General features: G+C 45.0%; 1 protein-coding gene across 1 annotated transcript in view; it reads right to left on the minus strand.

Moving 5' to 3' along the window:
- Window positions 1–14,922, minus strand: part of oma1 (OMA1 zinc metallopeptidase) — a 99,094-nt gene that overhangs the window by 31,188 nt on the left and 52,984 nt on the right. Inside the window, exon 5 of the mRNA XM_051932734.1 lies at window positions 5,457–5,564. Coding sequence (XP_051788694.1) covers window positions 5,457–5,564 — 108 coding nt within the window. The remainder of the gene's footprint in view (window positions 1–5,456; window positions 5,565–14,922) is intronic.

Raw genomic sequence — 14,922 nt, forward strand, 5'->3', positions numbered from 1 at the left:
CCGTCCAGGTATTTTGTTTCTGTCTTGCGCCAATGCTGCCCTGGATTGCTGGATGAAGTCATTAAACTTCCTTTCCAGAGATATGGTGGCGAGGTGTCCTTGGGATTTAATGGATGTTTCAAGCAAGTCACGACAAAGCAAAGCCGAACGTTTTCTCACAGCGATATCATCTCGCACTGCCACCTGCTGGAATCTTCCAGATTTATGTAAAGTACGTGCGCAAGTTTAAACAGCACAACACCTGCGTAGCAGTAGTGTCCACACATCACATGAAGTATGAACACGGCCTTAGATGCTTATGTCTTCTGGTTTAGAGTGTATGAGAAAATAAAGGGAACATCAAGGGGTAATATAGTTATTGCGCATGAAGCATTTTGGTACGCAGTGCACATTAAAAAGAAATATAAAGTGTTTGCCTTAAAGAACAGCACAAACAGACAGCTGAAAGGGTTAAGTAAAAGGACAGCGTGTTTCAGGTGGTGGTCGGCTGATGCCAGGCTCTCTTATGTACCCAGAAAGACTCGGCAGGTGTCACATATACAAGTTTTGCATAAAAGGTAAGAGCTGAACTTAAGAGATACTAAGAACAACAAGAATGTACTAGAAGGAGTCTTTTATTTGGGTATGTTACTTTGGGCTAGTGAACCAATCACAGTAAATATTCAAAAGGTGTAAGTCAATGAACCAATCAGAGTAAACGTCAGGTGGTGTGTAAGCATTTGGACCAATCAGAGTCAATGTCAGGATGAATTCAGCACCATTATGTAAATGCGGTTATCAGTAAATATGAGCCTCTGTCTTTGTTCTGGGACCGCCATTCTTTGGCACCTCTGCTTGGGGACGTCCCCCTTAACAGACTGCTGTGACGGTGGGGCTCCCTCTCCATGCAGAGAGAGATGTTAAAGACACATAAACAAGCTTCTTCCCTCCTGGTTCTTCAGGTTAATTAGTTATTATACTGAGGACAACATTTCTTTAAAATACGGATTTCCAATTTCTTCAACACGTGTCAGTAGGAAAAAAATCTGGATTTTAGAGTTCAAAACGTGAAGCCACACAGTAAGATTTTACAATTTCCTCACACAGAAGTGGACAGGGTGAGCAGCCTTAAAAACCTGGGCGTCTACATCAGTGAGGACCTCACTTGGACACTTCACACCACACAGCTGGTCAAGAGGGCTCAACAGCGCTAGCTGGATTTTCTGAGGAGGCTGAGGAAGTTTGGTATGCTGACCGAGATCCTCGGCAACTTTACCAGCTGCATCGTTGAGAGCATCTTGACCATCTGCATCACCGTGTGGTACAGCAACACTACTGCTGCGGACTGCAAACACCTGCAGAGAAGATCAGCAGGACCCCACTGTCCTCTCTGCAGAACATCTACAACTGTAGAGTCCACAGGAGAACTGCCTCGATCCTCAGGGACCCCCAACACCAACTGTTCAGACTTCTACCCTCAGGCAGGAGGTACAGAGTATGAAATGCAGGACGTCCAGGCTGAAGAACTCTTTCTTTCCCAAGGCCATTAGACTCCTAAATGCCTGACTGGAGTTTATAACCGTGAGCCACCTCATTCTATCGACCTCACACAACTGGATTGGACTTGTCCATCACACACCTACCTGCACATTACACTTTAAAATTAGAATATCAGGACAAAGTTGATTTATTTCAGTAATTCCATTCAAAAAGTGAAACTTGTATATTAGATTCATTCATTACACACAGACTGATGTATTTCAAATGTTTATTTCTTTTAATGTTGATGATTATAACTGACAACTAATGAAAGTCCCAAATTCAGTATCTCGGAAAATTAGAATATTGTGAAAAGGTTCAATATTGAAGACACCTGGTGCCACACTCTAATCAGCTAATTAACTCAAAAGCCTTTAAATGGTCTCTCAGTCGAGTTCTGTAGGCTACACAATCATGGGGAAGACTGCTGACTTGACAGTTGTCCAAAAGACGACCATTGACACCTTGCACAAGGAGGGCAAGACACAAAAGGTCATTGCTAAAGAGGCTGGCTGTTCACAGAGCTCTGTGTCCAAGCACATTAATAGAGAGGCGAAGGGAAGGACAAGATGTGGTAGAAAAAAGTGGACAAGCAATAGGGATAACCGCACCCTGGAGAGGATTGTGAAACAAAAATGTGGTGGAGATTCACAAAGAGTGGACTGCAGCTGGAGTCAGTGCTTCAAGAACCACCACACACAGACGTATGCAAGACATGGGTTTCAGCTGTCGCATTCCTTGTGTCAAGCCACTCTTGAACAAGAGACAGCGTCAGAAGCGTCTCGCCTTTGGACTGCTGCTGAGTGGTCCAAAGTTATGTTCTCTGATGAAAGTAAATTTTGCATTTCCTTTGGAAATCAAGGTCCCAGAGTCTGGAGCAAGAGAGGAGAGGCACAGAATCCACATTGCGTGAGGTCCAGTGTGAAGTTTCCACAGTCAGTGATGGTTTGGGGTGCCATGTCATCTGCTGGTGTTGGTCCATTGTGTTTTCTGAGGTCCAAGGTCAACGCAGCCGTCTACCAGGAAGTTTTAGAGCACTTCATGCTTCCTGCTGCTGACGAACTTTATGGAGATGCAGATTTCATTTTCCAACAGGACCTGGCACCTGCACACAGTGCCAAAGCTACCAGTACGTGGTTTAAGGACCATGGTATCCCTGTTCTTGATTGGCCAGCAAACTCGCCTGACCTTAACCCCATAGAAAATCTATGTGGTATTGTGAAGAGGAAGATGCAATACGCCAGACCCAACAATTCAGAAGAGCTGAAGGCCACTATCAGAGCAACATGGGCTCTCATAACACCTGAGCAGTGCCACAGACTGATCGACTCCATGCCACGCCGCATTGCTGCAGTAATCCAGACCAAAGGAGCCCCAACTAAATATTAAGTGCTGTACATGCTCAGACTTTTCATGTTCATACCTTTCAGTTGGCCAACATTTCTAAAAATCCTTTTCTTGCATTGGTCTTAATTGATATTCTAATTTTCCGAGATACTGAATTTGGGACTTTCATTAGTTGTCAGTTATAATCATCAACATTAAAAGAAATAAACATTTGAAATACATCAGTCTGTGTGTAATGAATGAATCTAATATACAAGTTTCACTTTTTGAATGGAATTACTGAAATAAATCAACTTTGTCCTGATATTCTGATTTTATGACCAGCACCTGTATATTTCTGTTCTGTTTTTATATTTTATGTTGCCTCTGTTACTTGTTATCTATCTGTTGCTTATTATTTCTGTTTATCTTTATACGTTGGTTTTGTCATTTGGTGCGAACAGCAAAGAATTTCATTGTACAGGGACACGTGTTTCCTTACAGTGCGCATGACAATAAACTTTGAACTTGAACACAGCAATCAAACTTTTTAACTCCGTTTCAAATGCGTGAGCTCAGTGCTTGATGGAGGTGCAGATGATCAACAACATCGTGTATTGGGCGATGTGATCATGAGGACCTCCATCAGGCACTGAGCTGTATGATGACATCATGAGACCATGTCAGTGACATCATCTGTTGGAGGAACTGAAAGAGAAACAGCTGTGTGGTTGGCGGGGGGAGTCAGACCTAAATCTGTGGCGGATACGGAGATGAACGTCATGGCACAGTGACAAGATTCAAGGCGCCCATCCTGCATCATTGAGGTCCATCTCAAGCAGGCAGCTGGTCCCATATGTGCCACCCCAGCTCTTCTGCAGGGGCACAGCCAAACAAGCAGGGCTGAACACTGGAAATGCAGCGGGCGGCCACAGCAAACGGCTAAACCATCAAGATAGTCAGCACAGCCATCAGCACCGAACTGGCAGAAACCATTGAGACCCTGGGACACCCACCTATAGTCTAGAGAAGTCTTATCAGAGTGGTCTTCATGCAATCAAAAAATGGCATTGTTCTGAGGAGGGGATGGATAAAGCCAAACGATTCACAAAAATGAAAGAATTGGGGTGCAGAAAAATGGCAGTAGGTACTCTGGAGTACAAATGTGACATTTTTAGAACCAAGTGAAGAGAGTTTGTCTGCTGTCAAGCTTTTGCTCTGGTGGTACAAGGACCAAATAGCCCACCTAAACAGCTGGCCTGGTACCCCATACTCCTGAAGCACAACTAGGACACCCTAAGGTAGGTGGTGGTGGTGCGGTGCCTTTTACAAATCCACAACACAACCTGTAGACTGGATGGCCACACTGCCATGAACCCTCCAAATTCTTGAGCGGGTAAAAAGCTGGTCCAGCGTTCCATGCAGGGGATGAAATCCGCATTGTTCCTCCTGCTCGACCCAACAGCCAGATCCTCCTTTCCAGAACCTTAGCATAGGCCTTTGTGGGGAGGCTGAAGAGAGCAATCCCTCCAAACACTGGAACAGACCCTTCAGGCCCCTTTCTTAAAGATGGCGATCACCACCACCACCCCCAGTTTGCCAATCCAGAGGGACCGTTCCCAACTTCCACACAATGCTGAAGATGCGTGTCCCCCACGACAGCCCAACAACCAGAGCCTTTAAGGATTTGGGAAGAACATCAAACCTCCCAAATACCCCATCCCAGTCTGCCCCAACTCCCAAAGTGAAGACCTGCAGAGCTGTTTGGGACACGGATGAACGTCTGCAGGCAAACAGTGAAGCAGAGTGGATGTTCCCGAGGTGGTGATTTGATCAAAACTGATGCCCCCCATCCCATACTTCTCTACCAGGGAGGCGTCTGATTGGTCCAAACTTCATCCTCATCATGACAGTGAGCCCCAGTTTAGGATTAGACGTCAGACAACCAAAGTGTGCAGTGGAACAGAGGACAAGAGGCCATGTAGGGACTTCCAGAAACAGCATGAGAGTTGACCAATGGGTGAAGGGCGGGGACACCAGGAGTTTTTTTCTTTCCTGTTAACAGAACTTTCTAGGAAGTTTATGGACGAATAAAAACTCTTCATGGAGTTATTTTAGAAGCATTCCCACTTTAAAGAATTTTCTCACAAGACTTTTTGCACAGTGCCGGACAGACACACACGTCCTTCAAGCCTCTTAATCTATTTTGGCATCGCCAGAACGTATCAGAGGAGCACCCACAAGATGAGAGCAATGATCCTGGAGAGGCCCTGCTGTGCACCACAGAGCACAGGATTTACAGAAATGTGTGCAGGGCCGTCTTAACAGTACTAGAGGCCTAACGGGCAAAACATACATGGGCATATGGGCCCCCGGCCAGTGCCCATTGGTGAAGACGGTCCTGAATGTGAGAGGGAGAGGCTTTGCTAACACAAACGGGTGTGCGATTCCAGTATAGGACGCTGGGTCCAGTAACGCTAGCCATTGTGCCACCACACCACCCACAACATTAAACACACACAGAGCTGACCCTCCATATCTGCCCCGATGACGTGGCTGTCCCATAGCGAGACCCTACAAGACAGCTAAAGCCAACACAAGAGTCTACTTACACCGTGTCCCATGAGAGCGTGTGCCATCTCGTGCCCGAGGACAAAAAAGAGCTGGTGGATGTCAGCCACGGCCTCCAGCATTCCAGTGAAGACAAACACCTGTCCTCTCTGTCAAGACAAAAGATCGGAAGAAGCATTCAGACAGAGGGCCGCATCCTGGGTCACCAGAAGAGAACTGGAAACAGAAAGAACGGGGATCTCCAGATGTACAGTGCATCCAGAAAGTATTCCCAGTGCTTCATCACTTTGTCCACATTTTGTTATGTCATTATGGGGTGTTGTGTGTAGAATTCGGAGGAAAAAAATGAATTGAATCCATTTTGGAATAAGGCTGTAACATAACAAAATGTGGAGAAAGTGATGAAGCGCTGGGAATACTTTCTGGATGCTCTGTACAGTAGTGGAACATGAACAAAAAAATAAAAAGAACAACCTGTAAACAGACCCCCCCCACTGGAGCGCCCCGATTTAAGCAATAAAACACAGGCAGGAGAAAGCGTCAGTCGTTATTCTTTATCTAAGACTTGTCATATTAGTGTTTACTGCAAAGAAAAAAAAAAAGCGTCCTCTGTGCTCCATTCATACAATCCGTTTATGTAATGAATTCCTAATCATCAGAAAACTTTGAACATGATTGGTTACACTCATTTGCTTAACGGGACACGATAAACGTCGACACCTTAAATGACCCCAATTTGATTGATAGTCCTGTTAGGTTAGGATGTACGTGACTGTGTTATCGTGGTCTTTCCCTCTACTTACCTTTCACCTAGGGGTACGAGTACTCATCAGATTCGTTACCAGATCGGTCCACGGCCACACCTTAAGATTAACACACACAGAGAAACTCAACAGTGCCCTACGAGTGACACACACAGCTGGTTAACCTCGGGCACTGCAAACCACACAAGTGCCTTAGGAATAACACGGCCTGTCACTCTCTCAGCACTTCAAGACAGTTACTTATAATCGGCACAAACAACATACCACGTTTTAAAGATACAGTGGGCATAGAAAAGGATCCCCCCCTTCAAAACATTCCCATTTTTTTGCTTTACAGCCTTAAATGAAAACACACAAACCAATATTTCTTCCCAGCTGTACTTTCTCCGGTCCTGTTCAGCCTATATACATCGGACTTCCAACACAACTCGGAGTCCTGCCACATGTAAAAGTTCGCTGACGACACTGCTATCGTGGGCTACATCAGGAGTGGGCAGGAGGAGGAGTATAGGGACCTAATCAAGGACTTTGTTAAATGGTGTGACTCAAACCACCTACAACTGAACACCAGCAAAACCAAGGAGCTGGTGGTGGATTTTAGGAGGACCAGCACTCTCATGGACCCCGTGATCATCAGAGGTGACTGTGTGCAGATGGTGCAGACCTAGAAATATCTGGGAGTGCAGCTGGATGATAAATTAGACTGGACTGCCAATACTGATGCTCTGTGCAAGAGAGGACAGAGCCGACTATACTTCCTTAGAAGACTGGCGTCCTTCAACATCTGCAATAAGATGCTGCAGATGTTCTATCAGACAGTTGTGGAGAGCGCCCTCTTCTACATGGTGGTGTGCTGGGGAGACAGCATAAAGAAGAAGGATGCCTCATGCCTGGACAAACTGGTGAGGAAGGCAGGCTCTATGGTTGGCATGGAGCTGGACAGTTTGACATCTGTGGCAGAGCGACGGGCGCTGAGCAGACTCCTGTCAATCATGGAGAATCCACTGCATCCACTGAACAGGATCATCTCCAGACAAAGGAGCAGCTTCAGCGACAGACTGCTGTCACCGTCCTGCTCCACTGACAGACTGAGGAGATCGTTCATCACCCACACTATGCAACTCTTCAATTCCACCTGGGGGGGTAAACGTTAACATTATACAAGGTTATTGTCTGTATACCTGCATTGTTATCAATCTTTAATTTAATATTGTTATTATCAGTATGCTTCTGCTGGAGTATGGGAATTTCCCCTTGGGATTAATAAAGTATCTATCTATCTACTCAATGCAATCTATAAAATCCAATTCAAAGCCATCATAACTACAGTTCAGAAAAATGATAAAAAATCAAAAACAAGACATCTTGAGATGAATAAAGGACCCCCATCTCCTAAACTCCATCAGGTGTGTCAGTGCCCACCATTTCCATTGCAGTTACTGGCGTCCTTCCACCTCTGATCAGTTGTAATGAGTGTGATTAGTGAAGCTGTTCCTGGTCCATTCATTCCCTTCCTTGGCAGTGCCACTGACAGCAAACAACTGACTAAGGGTGGCAGGCCACATTAAGAAGATCTCAGGGACAGAGTTGTGGACAGACATAAGGCAGGAGATGGAGACCAAAAAAATCTCAAAGGCTTTATCAATCCCAAGGAGCTCAGTAAAGTCCATCGTAAAGAAGTGTTTGGTACTACTAGGACCATCCAAACTGGATGGTAGAACAAGGAGGAAACTGATAAGAGAGGCCACCGAGAGGCCAATGGCCACTTTGCCATCAAATCCTGTAACTCCTTCAAAGAGCGGTCATTAATGGTGTGCAGGTGACAACAATTTCACAAGCGCTCTACCATTGTGGCTTGTTCAGGAGGGTCGCACTTCTCAAGAAAGGCCACATTAAGGCTCATCTGAGCTTTCCCAGAATGCACCTTGAAGATTCTGATGCCAAGTGGAAAAAGGTCTTATGGTCAGATGAGACCAAAATCAAACTATTTGGCCTCGATACCAAACGGTCCACCAATGCAGCTCACCATCCACAACACACCATACCTACAGTAAAGCATGGAGGGGGCAGCATCTTGTTGTGGGGGGCCTGGTGCTCTTCTTAGGGTAGAAGGAAAAATGGAGGGGGCAAAATAATGTCAAATTCTTCAGGAAAACCTGGTAGCCTATGTTAGAAAGTTGAAGTTCACCTTTCAACACGACAACAACCCGAAGCACACAGCAAAATTGAGCACACAGTGGCTGAAGGAGAACAAAGTGAATGTCCTGGTGTGGCCAGTCAGAGCCCAGACCTCAATCACAGTGAAAATCTGTGGAAAGATCTGAAGATAGCAGACCACCAAGGCTCACCATCCAGTCTGACCGAACTTGAACAGTTCTGTGAAGAAGAGTGGGGGGCAAATATCTAGATGTGCAAAGCTGATAGAGAAGAATCTCAACAGACTCAAGGCTGTCATTAAAGCAAAAAGGGGGGTCAACAAAATGACACTGACATTGGGGGGCTGATCCTTTATTCATCTCAGTATTTCTTGCTTTTGATTTTTATAATTCTTCTGAACTGTAGCTCTGATATCTTTCACTTGGATGTTAGAGGTTGCATTGAGTAAGTAAAGCTGGGAAGAAATATTTTTGTGTATGTTTTCATTTAAGCCCCCCCAAAAAAATAGGAATATTTCGAATGGGGTGGGGGTTCTTTCCTATACCCACTGTATCTCAGACCTAAATATTACTTTAGTCTACAAGAATACATTTAAACATACAAAGGCTCAGCATCCCTGACTATCGGCCATTTATCAGCCTAGAGTGCCTTACTTGACGTCCTGTTCCCCACTTTTGGGTGGAGCTCACACCTTCAGCCTTAATAAACCTCACAGCATGGAGCGTATAGCAAACCTCCGGCTGTACCAGGTGCTCAAAGAAATCTACTTTATTGCTTCTGTCACTCTACAGACATTAAGACAAAGTATAGAAAGTTAAAAGCAGCGTGGTATTTATAACAGGAATAATAATACCAGTAGAACAAAGAATAATAGAAAATGGGACTGATAGTAAAAGTCTGGATATACCATAAACTTACGAAAAAGTAAAGCGGACAAGGATGAATGTCGCCGGTGGCTAGTGATCGAGCACTCGTATTTGTCCATGATGCTTTTCTGACAATCAGATGGAAACGGCCGCACGTTGCCGTTGCTCTGTTCCCTTCTCCTGACATCTTCGTCCCTTCTTCTTCCTCCCTCCTTCCCATGTCGCTCTTCAGACGAGGAATATGTATTATACAGTTCTACCAGGGGGTTTCCCAAGATGTCATTGTTAGGTATTCCGATTGGCTGGCTGTGAATATCATGAAGGAATTCGCTGTCCGTTTTCCCAAACAATACAAGTTTTTTTTGATGTTGCCTGAGGTATCGCCATGTCTTCCTTTGCCAGGCTGTAAAATAATTTAGCTACTTGTTGTCCCAGATGCCCAGGTTATAAACTAATCGATAGCCTTGGGCTCCAGCATGTCTTCCTTTCTTTGTTTGAACAGCTGTTTTAAAAGTGAGGTACAATCAGGAAGAGGAAACGCTTTGATGTGTCCTGAATTTTGTTCATCTGTTGTTGGTTTGAGCAAAATATAACGAAAGTACAAAATTTACAGATTTGGTATCCCACCACAGTGACTTTTTAAATGTATTACAGTGGAACCTCGAGATACGATCACCTCTGTATACGAGAAATTCAAAATACGAGGAAAGTATGAGCGAAAAATTCAGATCTAAATACGAGCATTGGCTCGCGTAACAAGCCACGAGCCAGGCTGTGGGTATAGCTCGCGGCTTAGCAAGGGGGCGTGGTAGCAGTTGCGAGCCGTGATCTGCGGTGTCTGCGTTTCTCACTTAAGTGCACAGGTGGGAAACTGCCCACATCCATGATTGTTCCTGTGGCTGATGGGCTGCAGCTGCCATGTCCTCCCTGCATATATAGAGAAGTGCGAGCCGGTTAAGGGGGAGAAGAAGTAAAAGAAAAGAGAGGAGAGAGAGAGAGAGAGAGAGAGAGAGAGGGGGGGGGGGGGGGGGGCAGGCTCGCGTGTAGCTGAACAGGCGAGCCAAACAGCTGAAGCAGGACGGTGTAGAGAAGGTCAGCTGCATTAAGAGTGTCTCTCCTGTTGCAGAGCCCGCAGGTGAGACGCTAACAGAGAAGAAGCACCGGCGATTGTCATCTGTTTTTTAAAGACTGCATCCTTTTGACGTTTTAACCTCGTGTTAAAGGATTGTTATTCTTGTGTATTTTAAACCTCCACTTCACAACTGTTTTAAGGATTATTTATTTAAAGATTTATTGAATGCTCTACTGCACTTTGGACACCTGTTTTGATTCTTTTAATAATCAGTTATATTATTTACCAGTGTTATTTATTAAAGGTAGACTACAGTATATATAATTTATCAGTGTTATTTGTTAGGAAAATTGATTTTTATGTTAATATATTTGGGGTGCAGAACGGATTAACTGGATTTCCATTATTTTCAATGGGGAAGTTTGTTCTAGATACGAGAAATTCGCTATACAAGCTCAGTTCTGGAACGAATTAAACTCGTATCTAGAGGTTCCACTGTATTTTTGTTTTTGGAGACGTGCGAGTTTCTCCACGTTTATCCTATCTCTCGTGGTTTAATAAGAACAATGGTCTAATTTTTTTATGATCTAGATGGGTACAAAAAACAGGACACAGTACTATAGAAGAATGGTTATGCCATAAATATAACATTTTCTCTTAAGGGGTTATATAAAATAACAAGAAGTATGTTTAGCATATTAAATAATAAAATAACAGCATCAGCTTTAAAGTATAAACTCAGAAGGACTCCAACACGTGCCAGGTGCACATTGGACCAGGGTTCAAATTCAACTCTTACAGTAGGCATCACTCCTTGAAATGGAGATTCGGGTATGAAAAACACCCGAGTGTGTGGGGCTCATGATGACATAGCTGGCTAATTCATCTTCTGTCGCTTATTTGGGTTGGGGTTGGGGTTGCAGGGTCAGCAGTCTAAACGATGAAAGGAGATACTGGAGATCTCAAAAATGTCCTGGGGTCTCCACCCAGTTGGACACGCCTGCAACACCACCAACCCTGGAAGGCACCCCAGTCAGATGTCTAAACCACCCCAGCTGGTTCCTGTTGTGGCGGAGCAGCAGCGTCTCTACTCTGAGCTCCACCACACCCAGACGCCTTAGGAAGGAAACTCATTTCTCTAATCTTGTTCTGTCAGCTCGTAACAACAGGTGAGGGTAAGGAATGTGGGACAACTCGTACATCAAGAGTGTCACCTTTTGGCTCAGCTCCCTCTCCAACACGGCTGACCAGTGCAGTGTCTGCTCCAACCTGACCGTCTAATCTTCTGTTCCCTTCTTCCCTCACTGAGATACTTAAAGTCCTCCACTTGAGGTAGCACCTCATCCACACTCTGGACAGGGCACTCCAGCCCTTTCCCCTGGAACTGGAGGTGCCGATCCTCATCTCGGCCACTTCACACTTGCAGTCACAGCGCCATGAAGCCAGCAGGACAACATCATCCACAAAACCCACAGATACCACCACGCTGGACATGGTCACTCCTTGGCTGCCCCTACAAATTCAAGTCCATAAAAATAATTAACAGAATCGGTGACAATGACAGAATTCCACACTCACTGGGAACGCATCCAACTTACTACTGACAATGCGAACCAAGCTTTTGCATTGTACATCATTTGTATAAAAACGTGCTCTAGAAATGAATGTTGTTATTGGGTGGTCTCGTGGCCTTGGAGCCCCTGCTGATTTTGTTTTTGTTTTCTTTGGAGTCTTTTCTTGTTTTTTTTTTGTCCTTTTGGCCATCGAACCTCACTCTTCTCTTTGTTACTTAGCTTTGCCTAATCTTCTTTTTATATTTTTGCTTTCTTCATCCGGTACAGCACTTCATCATGTGTATGAAAATGTGCTCTAGAAATAATTGTTGTTGTTTGCTGTGGTGGTACAAGGACCGAATAGCCCACCTAAACAGCTGACCCGGCACCCCCCGTACTCCTGAAGCACAACCAGGACAAATCCACAACACAACATGTAAACTGGATGGCCAAACTCCCATGAGGCCTCCAGAATTCTTGGGATGGTAACAAAGCTGGTCAGGGGATGAAATCCGCATTGTTCCTCCTGCTCGACCCAACAGATCCTCCTTTCCAGAACCTTAGCATACAGTACATCTGGAAAGTATTCCCAGCACATCACTTTTTCAACATTTTGTTATGTCACAGCCTTATTCCAAAATGGATTAAATTCATTTTTTTCCTCAGAATTCTACACACAACACCCCATAATGACAACGTGAAAAATGTTTACTTGAGATTTTTGCACATTTATTAAAAATTAATAAACTGAGAAAGCACATGTACATAAGTATTCACAGCCTTTGCCATGAAGCTCAAAATTGAGCTCAGGTGCCTCCTGTTTCCCCTGATCATCCTTGAGATGTTTCTGCAGCTTCACTGGAGTCCACCTGTGGTAAATTCAGTTGACTGGACCTGATTTGGAAAGGCACACACCTGTCTATAGAAGGTCCCACAGTTGACAGTTCATGTCAGAGCACAAACCAAGCATGAAGTCAAAGGAATTGTCTGTAGACCTGTGAGACAGGATTGTCTCGAGGTACAAATCTGGGGAAGGTTACAGAAAAATTTCTGCTGCTTTGAAGGTCCCAATGAGCACAGTGGCCTCCATCATCCATAAGTGGAAGAATTTCGAAACCACCAGGACTCTTCCTAGAGCTGACCGGCCATCTAAACTGAGCGATCGGGGGAGAAGGGCCTTAGTCAGGGAGGTGACCAAGAACCCGATGGTCACTCTGTCAGAGCTCCAGAGGTCCTCTGTGGAGAGAGGAGAACCTTCCAGAAGGACAACCATTTCTGCAGCAATCCACCAATCAGGCCTGTATGGTAGAGTGGCCAGACGGAAGCCACTCCTTAGTAAAAGGCACATGGCAGCCCGCCTGGAGTTTGCCAGAAGGCACCTGAAGGACTCTCAGACCATGAGAAAGAAAATTCTCTGGTCTGATGAGACAAAGATTGAACTCTTTGGTGTGAATGCCAGGCGTCACGTTTGGAGGAAACCTGGCACCATCCCTACAGTGAAGCATGGCGGTGGCAGCATCATGCTGTGGGGATGTTTTTCAGCGGCAGGGACTGGGAGACTAGTCAGGATAAAGGGAAAGATGACTGCAGCAATGTACAGAGACATCCTGGATGAAAACCTGCTCCAGAGCGCTCTTGACCTCAGACTGGGACGACGGTTCATCTTTCAGCAGGACAACGACCCTAACCACACAACCAAAATATCAAAGGAGTGGCTTCAGGACAACTCTGTGAATGTCCCTGAGTGGCCCAGCCAGAGCCCAGACTTGAATCTGATTGAACATCTCTGGAGAGATCTTAAAATGGCTGTGCACCGACGCTTCCCATCCAACCTGATGGAGCTTGAGAGGTGCTGCAAAGAGGAATGGGCCAAACTGGCCAAGGATAGGTGTGCCAAGCTTGTGGCATCATATTCAACAAGACTTGAGGCTGGAATTGCTGCCAAAGGTGCATCGACAAAGTATTGAGCAAAGGCTGGGAATACTTATGGATATGGGATTTCTCAGTTTTTTTTATTTTTAATACATTTGCAAAAACCTCAAGTAAACTTTTTTCACGTTGTCATTATGGGATGTTGTGTGTAGAATTCTGAGGAAAAAATTAATTTAATCCATTTTGGAATAAGGCTGTAACATAACAAAATGTGGACAAAGTGATGTGCTGTGAATACTTACCGGATGCACTGTAGGTCTTCCCATGGAGGCTGAGGTGAGTAATCCCCCCCCAAACGCTGGAACATCCCCTTCAGGCCCCTTTCTCAACTCTTTGGGGGCTGCATATTTTTTATCAAAAAGCACACAAAGCAACGGTTTCACACAGAGATCAACATAAAACGTCTACTGTTGCGCCAGTTTGGCTGGGGGGTGGCAGCGGCGGTTACAGTGCATCGCAGTCGGGTTTGTACCCCCTGTCATTGTAAGTGGTGGAACATTGCCTTGGCACATCAGCTGCACGACCCTGTTCAGCACCACAATGATGCTGGTACCTCACACCTTCATTTTCGATCACTTGGATCAATATCGGAGTCCGACAAGTCCCGAGTCCAATGCAGTGATGATATGCAGAATGTCGTCCACCGTCGTCTTGCTTTACACATTCGCTTTGATGTTGATGCCATTTCCACCGTATTTTTTTGCAAACGTGTCATTTTGACATAACGGGAAGAAAGCAGTTGTAGCTGGTGGATTCAGGGGTATTTTACATTAGAACACTCTAGACGAGAACAGGCCATTCAGCCCAACAAAGCTCGCCAGTCCTGTCCACTTATTTCTTCCAAGAAAACATCAAGTCGAGTTTTGAAAGACCCTAACGTCTTACTCTCTACCACACTACTTGGTAGCTTATTCCAAGTTTCTATCGTTCTTTGTCTAAAGAAAAACTTCCTAATGTTTGTGCGAAATTTACCCTTCACAAGTTTCCAGCTGTGTCCCCGTGTTCTTGATGAACTCCTTTTAAAATAACAGTCTCGATCCACTGGAGTAATTCCCTTCATAATTTTTAACACTTCAGTCATATCACCTCTTAATCTTCTTTTGCTTAAACTGTAAAGGCTCAGCTCTTTAAATCTTTCCTCATAACTCAACCCCTGTAGCCCT

This window comes from Erpetoichthys calabaricus, chromosome 10, assembly GCF_900747795.2.
Source record: "Erpetoichthys calabaricus chromosome 10, fErpCal1.3, whole genome shotgun sequence".
Taxonomy (NCBI): domain Eukaryota; kingdom Metazoa; phylum Chordata; class Cladistia; order Polypteriformes; family Polypteridae; genus Erpetoichthys; species Erpetoichthys calabaricus.